Here is a 15503-nt window from a genome sequence, read left to right on the forward strand (position 1 = left end):
AGAATAAATATATCTTAAAATAAGTGTAATACAATAATTTTTAATTCATAGCTTTTAGTGTTCTTTTTAATTTAAAAAATGAGGTGTATAAACACTTGAAAACAATTTGTACAGTAATTCAAAGCTTTGGTTTATTTCCTAAAAGAGAATAGTAGTTTTACATTAAATAATATAGTTTGCACGGCAACACAAAAGTAGCATCCAAGTTTGTTATTTAACATAATGAGAACACGCAGATAAACATATAATTTATCATTATTCATCATCATAAAACTTAAAATTATCTCTATTTTATTTCTAGTTATCAGCAAAGTGCTAAAAATAATAATAAATATTTCTAAATAGAAGAGGGGGTCATCATACATATTAGCTACAAGATCATATTACTTTCTTCATTTTTTCATCAAGAGGAAGTTTAAAGTCATGAACTTAGTCAAAATGAAAATTTCTTAACTGTGTTTAAGAAAAAAATGGGTATTTATATCAATGTTTTCCCAAATAATCCAATGTTACTAGATGTAATACTGTATTAAAACATGTTTTACAATCCTGTTTTGACAGTTCAACAAGTATTTCGCACTAATAGAAAAACACTTTCCATTAAATTACTTTCTGCTGCCTGCACTGAAGCCCAAGGACTAAAAAAAAAATTTAAATTTTTCTTCAAAGTTGTTTTTGCTTTTACGTGTCTGCATATAAAAATGATGTGCTTCATCTTTGGTGATTACAAACATAGTAACTTTATTAAACTGTTAATAAATAAATATTTTCTTAAAAATAAATTGCCCTAGTTTTCTAATGCATATCTTCTACATGTCTGCAAATTCACTAATTCAAAAGACTGTAACAAAATTGTTGGTTTAAAAAAATTGATGACATTGGTATGCTAGTTGGTGCCTGTAATTATCTTTTTTAGTTCCAGAAGGTAATTGGGGATTGTTTAAGAGCAAAAGATGAATGGTGCACCGCTAAATCCTGTTAAATCAATGCATGGACACAGCAGCCGCAGAGGTAAATAAACTGTGGAGGTCTGAATACCAATAACGAAGATAAAAATGATTTTACAGAGCTACTTACATCATATCCTAGTAGTTCAGTCTGTGTGGATTTATCTACTCTTGAAGCAAAAGCCTTCTGTAAATGCCGAACTTTTCCCTGAAAAATGAAAAAAGAAAGAAAAAAACAACATATTGTTGGTGAGGTGTGTACTTCTATACTAACATTCTCCACTTATTAAAATTTGATTAGTGTATAATTCATGTTCTTCTCTGTGCATACGCTTTGCTCTGTCAGTGCTCTTAAAATTAGCTTAAACATTTAGAGCTTTAATTTTTAGGTCACAACTGTCCCACCTTAAGCATCTTTTCTTCTACTCTAGGTGTCACTGAGTTAGAACCACAGTTCAACAGTAGAGTCACAATGTGCTTAAATCCAAGACAAAATGCCTATGCTTTGTTTCCTGTTATCTTTTTAAAATAACTTAGTCACTATTATTTTGCTGATCCAGTTTCAGAGCATTTAGATTTGAAACAAAAAAAATATTCTTAATAAATGACCCAATGGATTCCATTCAGTTTGTTTTAATTTTGTTATGCTTCTTCTTTCCAAAAACCTCTACGCATTTAGGAATGTCTACTTCAAGAGACTGACACTAATCCAACCCTGTGATAACTAGGGAAGGGAAGTAATATATGAAGGAGGTTGGGATTTCATATTTCAAATGAAAAACTACGATTTCTGAATAAACTAATTTGACTGTGCTTCTTTCTGGGACCTTCCCTTCTCATTCCTGAATGTGTCACTTAAAATGAGATCTTGAGTTTAATTATTACGTGATGTATTTACTAAGTGCCTCTCACAGCTGAGAGTGTTGTCCTCACATGATCACATTTTATCTTCAAATATTTACTATAAATGCCACTCGTGTTAAATAAAAGCCATACAGTTTAGGAAGTTTAAGTAACTTCAGACAGTTTTCAAAGAAATTTGTGGGATTCCATGATATTGTGTTTTCCACTTGCTTTAAAGCAGAAGGCCTATCATTTTCTTTTCTTTTGAAAACGATAAAGGACTGTGATTTAATTTTTCCTTCCCCAGGATTGAAAATAGTTATCAAGAACCTCACTCTCAAGAATTCCAGTTACACAAAACTCTTCCATCCTCACCTCCCTTCCTGTTCCCTCTCCTTCCCTCTCCTCCTTTTCCCCTACCTCCCTATTCCCTCACACTTTCCTTCATTGCTGCTTGGTATTTTTAAGATTATCTGAGATGTTTATCAAAGTACGTACATAATTTAGGTAAATATAATTTAGTTTAACTTACTGAAATATAGAAAAGAAATATTTTATGTTTTACTCATGTCTCATCACTTCTGACTTCCCTAATCACAAAACATCTAGTTCTGCTAGTCAGAGAAAAATCTGAAGATTAGATCATGCATGAAGATGTTACATGACTGAGGCAGAAGTTTTTAATTATTTGAAAAAGATAAGTAGAAATGTGGCTGCATTTTCCAAACCAAATTTCAAATGAGAAAAAACAAATTGTATTTATCTAGACATATTGATTGGGATGAAGAAAAGAACAGGGAGAGGTAGTAATAGGTAAAGGAGCAATAATATTGTCCATCATTGAAAAGTTGTTTAGGAAAGTTTGATTATCTACTTTTGAGATAGATTGGAATCATAAGTATGTGAAAAGTAAATTTTGTTGCAAATCTGTAATTATATAAACTTCTGTGTATAAATTAGAGTCTATGCACTCAATGTATAGAGCAGGGGAAAATAGCTGCCAAATGCTTCCATTATGCCACAGCTCACATTTCTATTTCAAGGGCTTTCATCCTGAGGATAGGAGTTGGACAGTGTTGGTAACTTCTGGATTACTGGTCTGAGTTATAAGACTTAGAAAATTCAAATAATGATAAATAAAGTTCCAAACAACTTTATTAACCAATATACTAACCAAAACAAGAGCAAACAAACGAAGAAAAACTTCAAATAATAGTTATCTTTGGAAATTAAACAAAACACAGACGTTTCCCGGTAATGTTATTGTCACTCCCTCTTGTAGGCATTAATTACAACAAATGATGTATTTGCATTGTTTATTATGGTATGCACATGTGTGCCATACTCAAATGTAGAGAATAAAATCTAAGTTTCCTATAGACTTAGGTACAAATAATTAAGAATTAAATATTTCTAGCATAATTGAAGGCTGTAAACATACAAAAGTTTATGACAAATGTCTGTCACATACAGTTAGAAGATTAAAGAAAGAATACATAGCTTTCGGGAGATGATTCTTGATGGAGCTCTTGCATTTCTAAATGGTAGATGGAAATTTATAGATTGATAAATTTAATATGTATAAAAAGAGTTTTATAGATAATTAAACAGAAAATGTACCACAAAAGTAGCTATTACTAGAGGGTAGAATTGCAGATAGTTTTGATTTCTTATGCAATAAATCTATATTAATTTCATAAATATATATATTTTATCAGAGATATAGAAATAAAGTATCATCATGTATTTTCAATTTCACATTGATTTGATATAATGATTAATTTTTTTGTTTTGTTTTTTGAGATGGAGTCTGGCTCTGTCACCCAGGCTGGAGTGCAGTGGTGTGATCTGGGTTCACGGCAAGCTCCGCCTTCTGGGTTCACGCCATTCTCTTGCTTCAGCCTCCCAAGTAGCTGGGACTACAGGTGCCCACCACCATGCCTGGCAATTTTTTTTGTACTTTTAGTAGAGACAGGGTTTCACCGTGTTAGCCAGGATGGTCTTGATCTCCTGACCTTGTGATCCACCTGCCTCAGCCTCCCAAAGTGCCGGGATTACAAGAGTGAGCCACCACGCCTGGCCAATGATTAAATTCTTGATTAAAATTATCTTCAGTTTATTTCAATATAGAGAAATTTCACCTTCAAGATAGGAATATATTTGGATTTTATAATTTTTTATTAAATGCATATTATGGTAATTGCTTAGGGCGGAGGGAACACTAAGGGAAAAAAAGAAAATATATCCCTTTCTATGAAGACACTTCCAGTGTGAGTAACAAAAATAAGACAATTAGCATTCTATAGGAAAAATATAGTCACCACGGAGAGAGCCAGAGGTGTGTGTGTATGGAAACGGTAGAAGCTACCGACATCCCAGCTAACATCAGAAAAACGAATTACTATTAGCCAATTTGAAGTGGAACTGAGTGATATGGAACCTAAGAAGGCAATAGTATTTGCAAATATTTAGAAGTCAGAGAGACCATGACAAAGATATGCATAAACAACTACTACTTCAAAATTGCCTAAAGGTAGTCAATTAAAGGAACAATGTGAGGAATGAGATTAGAGTGGTAACTCAAGTTTATGCCAGAAAGGATAGAATGCTATGTCAAAAGATTTGAGAGTCAGCTCAATTTTCAAAATATGATTTTATAATTAAAGGCCATAAAATATTTTAACTAAATGAGGATGAAACTTATTTAAATACATCCTTCACTTTATATTGTACATACAAAGGGGTATATATGTATGCATCCATACAGAAGGAAGCAATATGGAGAAGAGAAACTGTGGAAGTGTGCTGAGCTTTGACCACCAATGAATTTACACCATGTGATTTAAGGTGGCTCTCTTTCAGTATTCTCCCATGTAAGCAGACATTGTCATTTCTTCTTCTAACCTCTCTCAGAGGGATAATGAAGAATTAAAACAACTCAATTTGTAGTAGATAAATTTTATAAATAAATCTATGCCCCTGACAAAATACCCAATTGTCTTTAAGTTTCCTTTCCAAGCAATGACAAAATACACCCCTTATTTTTTTCACATTTATGATTAATAAAGCATGTGTGCTTAGAAAAAGCAAAAAGGGCTAGCATATTATGTAAAAAAGTAAAACTAAAATGAGATGAAAGTGACAGATTTTGTGATTTACATTTATTGTTAAATTTCCATGTAATCTGAGTCCTGAATATGTGTAGGTTTTGAGTTATATAATATTGCTATATGAATTAAAAATATGTTTTTCTTCTCTAAGTTTCCAATTTATTTCATCTGAGATTAAAAGTAATAAGTGACATTTGTATAATAAAAGTCAGTAACATAAATAAATATATATAAACCTAATAAAACATATAAACTTACTAAGGGTACTTAACTGTACTCACATTCCCTTTCCTTCTGTAAGCGTTACTACTTTAATTATTACTACTAATAATAGATGTCATTAGTAGAATGTAGGTTATATGCCAGGCACTGTATCAAGTAATATATATATATATATATATATATATATGAATCCTCTCCAGAACATGCAAAAGCTGTGTTTTTGTTCCTTTTATAAAAAACAGCAAACTGATACTTTGGTAATATCAGTCGCTAAATATAACACAAGATAGTAAGTGGAGCAGCCCAGATGAAAACCTTTTTTACTGGTCTCTAGACCCTAGTACAGTATCTCTACAGAGACACTGTAACTCTTTTAAAAAGCTTACAAATAGTGGTGCTGCCTCCACATCACATATTCAAGGAAACATAGCAAATATGTATTTTTATACTTGTTGCACAGCTAGTAATTACAGACGGAAACAAAACTATTTTTGGTGTCCACCTTGTCTATATTTTATTGCAGATTCAATATTAGCCCCCCTTTTTTTAAAACTGTGGAAATAACTTAAGATTACTTAAGATTACTTAAGATTTACCAATCTACAGGAAATACCAATGTATTTCCTGTAAAAGCACAATTCCACAGAATGCCTACTAATATAAATATCATCAGCAATGCATTTTGGAGCATAAGTTTGGAATAAAATGATAAAGTCAACATAGAGTTAAACACAAAATTGGAAGCAAGATGTCAAACAAACAAAAACTAAATGTTGAAAAGGCATGAAATCCTTTTGATAGCAATGATATTATCAGTTCAAGCAGAGTAATATAAAAATATATTCTGTTTTAAACTGTTAAAATCATTTCTTGGATATGTGTATTCTGTGTGTGTGTGTGTTTGTGTGTGTGTGTGTTTTACACATTGGATATTCATAGAATCTGACTCCATGACATATCATGTCTATATAAAAAGGCTGGTTCCTAATTTTTAGGCTTTTAAAATTCAGTTTTATTACTAAAAATATATATCTCTTGAATGAGCATGAAAGATATAACAGGTACCACTAATATATCCATGTTTTTGCATTTGCATGTGCACATACTCAAGTACATGCTGCTGAGGAAGCACTAAAGAGGAGGAAATGTGATAGAAATCAAAACCAAGACAAAGCCATGGCAAAGCCAGTACAACTGGTTTTTAAAATGAAGTCTCAAGTGACTAGGGATATTTAGTGTCTTTTACTCCAGCTATTCAGTGCAGTAAAATAAGTTGAAATAAAAATACTCAATAATCCCGAAAAAAAGTCCAATTTCTCTTACATGTCTATTTGAATATCCTACATAAAAGTTTATGAAATTTATCAACAAGATGAAAAAGAGATAAACTTTTAAAAATTTGACCATGATGGCCTATGTGTAGTAGTTTGCTTCAGAATCTATAATAAAAAGAATGTACACACATTAATTAATACAATTAACAGATACTGGTATAGAAAATATATATGATAGTGATTACATACTTACTGAATATGTACCTTGAGGCCGAAGGAAAGAGAAAACATTTATGTTGCTATCCAAACTTTGCAAAACAAAGTTTGGCAAAAGACAGGTATAAGCTAGAAAAAGATTTTTTTTTAATGTAAAAGGAACACAAAGTCTGCTTAAAATAGTATAATACTAAATTTAGATCCTAAGTCATCAATCTAAAGGTAAAGCTTATGGAAAGAGAAATATTCTAGAAAAACTGACACTGTAAAAGAGGGGAAAAGCTAACCTTTAAAATTGAAAAGTAACATAATTCAACATGAGAAAATTCACAGCCTTGTGAGACAAGTTTAAACTAAAAATTAGGTGGAATAAAGAGAATTTGACCATCATCTTATAACGGACTTCAATGTCAATAATAAAAGATTATTTAAATAAAATAAAAGCAAGAGAGACAGAGAGAGAATCATAAGGATTGCTTAATGATGCCAAGGCCAAAGATGAGCTCAAGAATGAAAATGCAACATTATACAGATCACATTGATCATTGTCACCCACCTTTAATGAGGGCATATCACTAAAGACATCAGTAGAATTTTCAAGAAACACAGCCAAGCAAAAAAAACCTCCTCTCATAGAACATAAAATTTCTAGGAGCTATCAAGTAGACACTAAACTTTTTTAAAATTAACTTTTTGTTGTAGAAAAATTGCTAACATGAAAAAAATGGGAGACTTATAAAAAGAACTCTTATGCAATCATTACCCAGTTTCAACAATGGATATTGGAATTAAATAAGAACAAAGGCTGGCTCTCTCCACGTTGCTAAGTTCCTGCAGAGAATGCTAGGAAGTCCAAAGAAATCTGGAATTGGAATGTGCTTTTTAAGTCATTATCAAAGTATACTTTCCAAGATAAGAGGTTAGAACATATTTTATTCCATGGTTTATAAAGCTTTATTTATAACTTCAATATTTAGACTTACATTCTGTGAGCCTTCATTCCTATTCTTGGCCTAGGACTCACAAGTGTTAACAGTTGGCCTGTTACTGAAACGCTTTCAGTTTTTGGGTCCCCATACCTCATGAAAAGCAATGTGAGGTTTTACAGAATTGCAGAAAAGGACAAAGGGATAGGAAACTTATTCTATGTTTGTATGTTTAAAAAATGGGTCAAGACTCTAAACACAAACAGAAAAGAAGGAACATCAGTAAATCAATAATACAACATCTGGATAACATATTTATCTTTATTCAACCTTATGCTACCTCAACTAGAAAACTGCCTGACATCCTTCATCGGGACCACTGTGAGAATAGATTGCAGGTATTTTTTACAAGAAGTAATAGGGCTTACATAATTAAACAGTATACTTTATATTTATGGAATTGAATACCTATAAGAGAGTGTACAAACTAAAAATATGACTACATTTAAGAACTTGGGTGATTTCATTTATGAATGAGATAGAATGATAAAAAAAATATGAATTGGAAAACTTAGTATCTTTAGAGATTGAAATCATTAGGAATACTTGTACCCAGATAACTGTGCGCCATATTCTAGATGTAAAGGACACGTAGTTTAGTGTTGCTTTTTGTTTTTAATGAGTAATATGGTTTGATTCTGTGTCCCCACACCAATCCCATGTTGAATTATAATTTCTTTGTATCGGGGAGGGCCCTGGTGGGAGGTGATTAAATCATGGAGGCAGATTTCCTTCTTGCTGTTCCCTTGATAGTGAGTTCTCATGAGATCTGGTTGTTTAAAAGAGTGACCCTTCCCCCTTTGGGCTCTCTCTCTCTCTCTCTCTCTTTTTCTCTCTCTCTCTCTCTCCTGCCACCATGTGAAGAAGGTGCTTGCTTCCCCTTCTCCTTCCATCATGAGCACGTTTCCTGAGGCCTCCTAGTCATGCTTCCTGTTAGGGCCTGTGGTACTGTGAGTCAATTAAATAAATTACCCGGTCTCGAGTAGTTTTTTATAGCAGTGTGAAAATGAACTAATACAATGTGAGTTGAATTATGATTTCCATTTCAATTTTAAAATTTCCAGTTTCTAGATTTTTTCAGAGTACATTGCACTATATTTAAACACTGGAAAAGTTTCACTAATACTGGATTATACAAATATATATTTGATTTCTTTAGTACTTAAGACAGGCTAATCCATTTCTTCTAGTTTAATACTCTTATCAGTAAGGTAAAGCTAATTAAGAAAGGCTTCATAAAGAGGGACATAAAGGAGATGGCTTTGAGTTAGATCCTTTAGAAGCTAGGAACACAAATTTCCAGGATAAAAACAGTGGGCATTTAGTGACTGATCAGGAAAGGCATGATAGAAACTCTGAAAATATCACCAAAATTGTTTTGGCTCTGCCTCTCCACATTCAAGACATTAGTTAATTACATCTCTAAAATGTATTTCACAATCACTTCTTTTTATATCTGCTGCCTCCACCCCAGCTTACTACATAGAGTGCAGAGGGGAGTGAAGTATAGATGTGTGCTGGGTGTGTACAAGCCAACACCACCTTTTATTCCAATGACCTCTGCACTGTCTGGAACTGTGTACCTCCAATATGCATGTCTACTTGGAGCCTGTGAATGTGACTTTACTTAAAAATAGGGCCTTTGCAGATATAATCAAGTTAAAAAGAGATTATACTTGATAAGGATTGGCCACAAATCAAATATGACAAGTGTTCTTTATAAGAAGAGGGACATTTGGATATAGTTACACAGACACACAGAAGACAGGGTCACGTGAAGACAGAGATAGAAACTAGAAAGTGTAGGCCCATCTATAAGCCAAGAAACTTCAAACATTGTCAGCAACCACTTGAAGCTAAAAGAGGTCAAGAAGACTCCTTTTCTAGAGCCCTCAGAGGAAATATGGATCTGCCCACATCTTGACTCCAGATTTATGGTCTCAAGAAAGACTTGTGAAAAAATAATTTCAATTGTTTTAAGTTAGCCAGTTTGTGGTACTTTGTTACCGAAGCCACAGAAAACTAATACAGCCTCCTAACTCATTTTCCTGTCTTCAGCCATACCTTCTCCACTCCATAGTTTCTGTAAATAATAGCGGAGTAACATGAAAATGTAATTTGGATCACATCAGTCTCCTGCTTGAACACATTAACAGTTTTCCATTCCACTAGAGTAGTCATGAGGCATGGGTGACAAATGAGCATCTGAAATGCAGCTACTGTAAACTGAGATGTTTGTGTCAAATACACACTGGATTTTAAACAAATTGGTACAAAAAATCTCACTCATAAAATATTTCATGAATAATTATATATTTATTGCATCTTAAAATCATACGATTTTGGATATATTAATTTAAGTACAACATATTTGGCATACTAAATTACACACATGACTACCATTTGCTTCTTGTTTTATGCTGCTATTGCAGCATTCTGGTTTATATAATAAAAATTAAACTTTTTACCATGATGTACAGCCAGCCCCTGCCTTACATCGCCTTATCTATTATACTACCTTCATCTCATATTAACACAACTCTTTCACTTGCAAACATGACTCTCCTCACACACATTTTCTTTCAGTTTCTTGAATGGATCAAGATTTTTACCACTTGAGGAAGTTTTAACATACTATTCCTACATCTGGAATCTTCTGCATATTATGTGCCACTACCTTAAGGATATTCTTTTTAAAGTTGATTCTTATCTCCAAGTGATTCTGTGTCTTAATATCTTTTTTGCTAAATGTCATTTTGACTGACAATTATTTCTTTTATTTGCTGTTTGCCTATATTTGGTCTGTCTTCTGCACTAGTGTTTAAGTTCCTTAGAGTAGGGACCATGTCTATTTAAAACCATATTGACTCTACACTTCCTTATATACTTTTGAGCATACTCTAGATACTCAATACTGTTTTTAATAAATGAAGAAGTAGGTGGATGAGAGAACATGCATTAGGCTGGAGTGGCATCAGAGATCAGCTTTTGAACTTGACATTCGCAGACAAATTTGCTATTGGAAGTTAATATTGATGACTTGACAACTCCAGCAAAATTTCTGGCATTTGTATCGTATATAAATTTAAGTAGGGAAAAAATTGGAAATGAAATATGAACTAAGGGCTTCTTCCAGTAATTCTGGTCTGCAAAGATACTTTATGATAAGACAAAAGAAAGGAAGAAAAAAAAAGCAGTACAAAGAGAAAAGTGAGGATATTAAAAAATGGGTAAAAATAAAATATATGTCTGAGAAATTGATACTGTAACGTCACGTGACAAACGTTTACTTTCATGCACAGATTAGAATTTCTTTTTTTAAGAGAGAATCTTATATACTCCATTTTGACTCTTGCCTGAATTTTACATTGTGAGTGAAAGATTAATGAGGTGATTCATCCAATGAATGATGAAAATTAATGAAAATGAATGAGGTGATTCATCCAATGAATGATGATTTTTTGAATCATCATCCAAAAAATGATGAATACAGATATATCTTCTATAGGAAATAGGTCCAGAAGAATTTTTTGACACATTAAGCCCCAAACATTCCCTCACTAGCAGCATCCTGGTCTAAACACATACATTCTATTTGTCAGGGTGGCTCTCCGTTCCCCTGGCCCATATTTGCATTAGGGAATTTCTGCTCTACCTCTCTCTCGCTTTTACTCCTCTATAAACTGGTAGGTGACCTTGGGATAAAGAAACATACTCTGCTTCTTATTGACATGATCTGTCCACAAGATGAAATTTCAACTTGTCTAAGCAGAAGTTTACAGGCTCTTGCCCTGTGGTAAAGGTCTGCAATTTTCCCTCTATGTCAGCAACTCCAGTAGGTCACTTCAGTTCAGAGAAGAATGTACTAGAAGCTTATATGGCTGCATTCCAATACAAGTTAGGATAGCATTGCATTATAGTTCAATTTATCTGAATTTTCTATTTTGCAATTTATTGCCCCCCTTTAAGCCTCAAGATGTGCACGCACACACACATACATTCACACACAGAATGAACTTGAAATAATAGGGTTTGAATATAGGCATTGTGAAGATTTAGGAGAGTTAAAATGGCATTGACTAATACAACAACCATAAATCCTTAATTCAACCTTGAAGACTGTTCTTATTTTAAAAAAAATACCTTGCATCACTAAAAACAGAAACCTGCCTACAATATTGAGATTGACATGTTGAATATATGACAAAGATTTCTCCAGCTTTAACTTGCTTGATATTTTTATTGAGGAAGATCAGGATATAATACCATGCCCACTTAATCACTATGGTTTAAAAGTAAGATTCCTATTTTAAAGAAAATATTCATTTTTTAGGAGATTGTGAGCATTTTATTTTCTGGTATTGATTTAATTTCAATGTGTATCAAAATTTTTATAGTAAACCATGAAGTGACACAAAAGTCTCCAAGACAGTCATTCATTAACAGTAATGTGCTGATGACAGCATTCCGGAAACACAAGAATAAAGGAGACAAGAATAAGATCACTAGACACTTGCAGAGTCAGCATGGCATTACAGGTTGACGATCAGCTAGAAAACAATTGATGTCATAAATCAAACTTCACCAGACAAACTGTATACACAGATCAAACTTCACTGACAAACTCAAGAAATTCTGAGTGTCATAAAATTCATTATCCTTCAATTTTTCTTTAGCATAGTCATGAGCAAAAATTAAAAATAAAGTTAAATTCTGTATACATATTTTCTGAATAGCAAAATATAATAAGACAGAAAACCTAAACAGATTATATGTGACTAGAGGAATTAGTTGCTTTAGACGTCTGTTTATTCAACTTTTAAATAGAAATGGTAGGCAAAGACATTTAAAGCTGGACTTAATTGATTCCAACAAATATTTAATGAGTATCTGTAATTTATTAATTCCTCCATCAGTAATGATAGCACATTTAATTATGCAAATTAAACTGTGTTCACTTTTTCTCTCTGTGTAATTAGAACTAAAATAAAATTATATATTTAAATATGCATTGTATTATTTTGCATGTTTATATTTATAAACAAAACTAGTTATGTGACATTTTGGCTAATTGTTCACAGTGAGCCCTTTTAGACTCCAACTCCTGAGTAGGACACAACTCCACTATGCAGCTAGCAAGAGGCGCACACTCTAAGCAAAGGGAGTGGGATGTACAGAGAGCAGCATACAATTCTCTCATGACATAGAGAGTGGTAAGCAAACGGTCATTGTTCTCACTGTTTCACTGCTTCTAGTTCATAGGAGAGAGAGACTTCCAATAAGCAAATGTATTCCCAGGTAAAAAATGACAAATTTTGGTAAGTGATATAAAGGGAAGTTAGGAGAGAGAATAACATAAGGATGCCATTTCTATTTGATACTCAGGGTGGGCCTTAGTGAATAAATGACATTTAAGGTTATAGGACAAGGACACAACCAGGCAGTAAGCAAGCGAGTGTTTCAGAGAGAAAAACTGGATAAAGCTCCGGAGAAATGGGGGAGGATTATATGTATTTTTTCTTAAGAAATTAAAAAATATATATGCTTGTGTGTGTGTGTGTGCGCGTGTGTGTGTGTACAGTGTAACTAGAACGTAGTGAGCAAGGAGAATATTGGCACAGTTGTAGGCTCTACAAAATGCTCGATTTTATGTTTAGGTCAGTGAGAAATCATAGAAGAGTTTTTAGCACAATTCAGTTGTATTTGACAAACACCATTCTGTCTGTTGTATGTAGAAGAAATTAGAGGTAGGAATGATATAGGAGAAAGGGAATTTAGAGGATAACACAATTGACTAGTGAAAATGCTTTGCAAAAGGGATAGATTCCTATCTATTTTCCAGACTAAAAATAATAGCTAGATTAAAAAGTGAATAATTAATTGTAACTGGTAGGTTTAGCAAAAGCGAACAGTCAAGAACAACTCCCAAATTTCTGTTCTGAGCAAATGGGAGGCTGGTTGATGGTAACATTCCTGATAGAGGAACACTTCAGGAGAAGCAGGTTCAATTGGAGATGGGGTGAATGGGTGAAGAAGAAGCAGGATTAACTGAAAATAAGGGTGAATGGGAGATACTGAGCATATTGAAAAGTGAGATAACTGTGAAACATCCAAGCAGTTATGTACTGATACACATCATATAAGAGGGTTTAGCTGATGAAAGCTATAAATACTGCTAGTATCTGGGCTAAGAACACAAGGAATCTTTACATGAATGCATTCATTTTTCAGATGGTGGCAAACATGCTACTTTGCTGATCAGACCCCCCTTACTGCTCCCGTCACACATACATACTTTCCTGGGAACTTCACCTTTCTCCACTCACGACACATGGCTAATGCCAGAGCTTTCAGGCAGTATAATATGATCATACTGTCATGTTTCATTGATTTTCAGGGAACAGATCCTCTTCCCGAGCTAGAATAGGAAACCTTTCTGGCAATTACGGTATAAGGAATAAAAAGAAAATAAGTTAATATTTTTTGTGGTGCCTAAGTCAAAAGTAAAAAAGCTTGAAAGCAAGCAATGGTTAAGTTTATGCTCTAGTAGACCAGAGAAATAGCAGAGGTTTGTTTCTACAAAGAAAAAGAAAAAAAAAAAAAAAACAAGGAAGCAAAAGAAGACAAAATTAAAGAACAGCACAAATGAGTGCAGAGAGTCAAAGTATGAATTGTGTTGTTAATTACAGTTGGTATCAGCACTGGCTCTCAGTCCTGTTTGATGAGTCACCCCCATAGCCTTTTAATAAATTTCCATTTAGTTTAAGATAAATCCAATTGTCCTTCTGACAATTACAATCAAGAGACCTAGTCAAGGAAAAGATAAAACCAAGACTAAGAGTCAAAGAAACATAAAACCAATTCAAAAGAAATAAGCATATAAAAAGATATCAGTAAATGGTGTTAGAATCATAAGTTGCCATCTTCATGTACAGTTTTGTTTCCTGTCAAAAAAGTATTTATTAACTTTTTGCATTTAAATAAATTATTAGGAATTTAAAAATCAATAGTAAAATTTTAAATATGAAATGTAAAAATTCATGTATATCTATGTTTATTACTTTCAGGTTGGTTACTATGCTTACCTATCTTACCTATCCTTTTTTTTTTTTTTTTATTTTTGAGACAGAGTCTCACTCTGTCACCCAGGCTGGAGTGCAGTGGTGTGATCTTAGCTTATTGAAACCTCTGCCCCCAGGTTCAAGCGATTCTCCTGCCTCAGTCTCCTGAGTAGCTGAGATTACAGGCACCTGCCAACGTGCCTGGCTAATTTTATATTGAAGTAGATTTGTTCCCTGAAAATCAATGAACCGTGATAGTGTAATCATATTGTGGTGCCTGAAAGCTCCGGCAGTAGCCATGTGCCTTGAGTGGAGGAAGGTGTTTACTTGATGGCTTTGGTATTGATTTCTAATTTTATTGCACTGTGGTCTGAGAAGTTGCTTGATACGTATATTAGTCTGTTTTCATGCTGCTGATAAAGACATACCCGAGACTGGGGAGAAAAAAAGGTCCAATTGGACTTACATTTCAGTTGGTTGAGGAGGCCTCAGAATCATGGCAGGAGGTGAAAGGCACTCCCTACATGGTGGTGGCAAGAGAAAATGAAGAAGATGCAAAAGTGGAAACCCCTGGTAAACCCATCAGATCTTGTGAAACTTATTCACTACCATGAGAATAGCATGGGAAAGGCTGGCCACCATGTTTTGATTACCTCCTCCTGGGTCTCTCCCACAACACATGGGAATCCTGGGAGACACAATTCAAGTTGAGATTTGGATGGGGACACAGACAAACCATATCAATATGATTTTGATTTCTTTGAATTTATTGAGACACTGTTTATGATCAAGAATATAGTCAATTTTAGAGAATGGTCCATGTGCGGTGGTAGCTGCCAAAGGG

General features: G+C 33.5%; 1 protein-coding gene across 8 annotated transcripts in view; it reads right to left on the minus strand.

The window, feature by feature from the left end:
* The window catches only part of CCSER1 (coiled-coil serine rich protein 1), a 1438304-nt gene that overhangs the window by 666818 nt on the left and 755983 nt on the right, over nt 1–15503 (minus strand). For all 8 annotated transcript variants that reach the window (XM_050790436.1, XM_050790437.1, XM_050790435.1 and 5 more), the window contains one exon: nt 1078–1155. In XM_050790436.1, coding sequence (XP_050646393.1) covers nt 1078–1155 — 78 coding nt within the window. The remainder of the gene's footprint in view (nt 1–1077; nt 1156–15503) is intronic.

Source organism: Macaca thibetana, chromosome 5 (genome assembly GCF_024542745.1).
Source record: "Macaca thibetana thibetana isolate TM-01 chromosome 5, ASM2454274v1, whole genome shotgun sequence".
NCBI lineage: Eukaryota > Metazoa > Chordata > Mammalia > Primates > Cercopithecidae > Macaca > Macaca thibetana.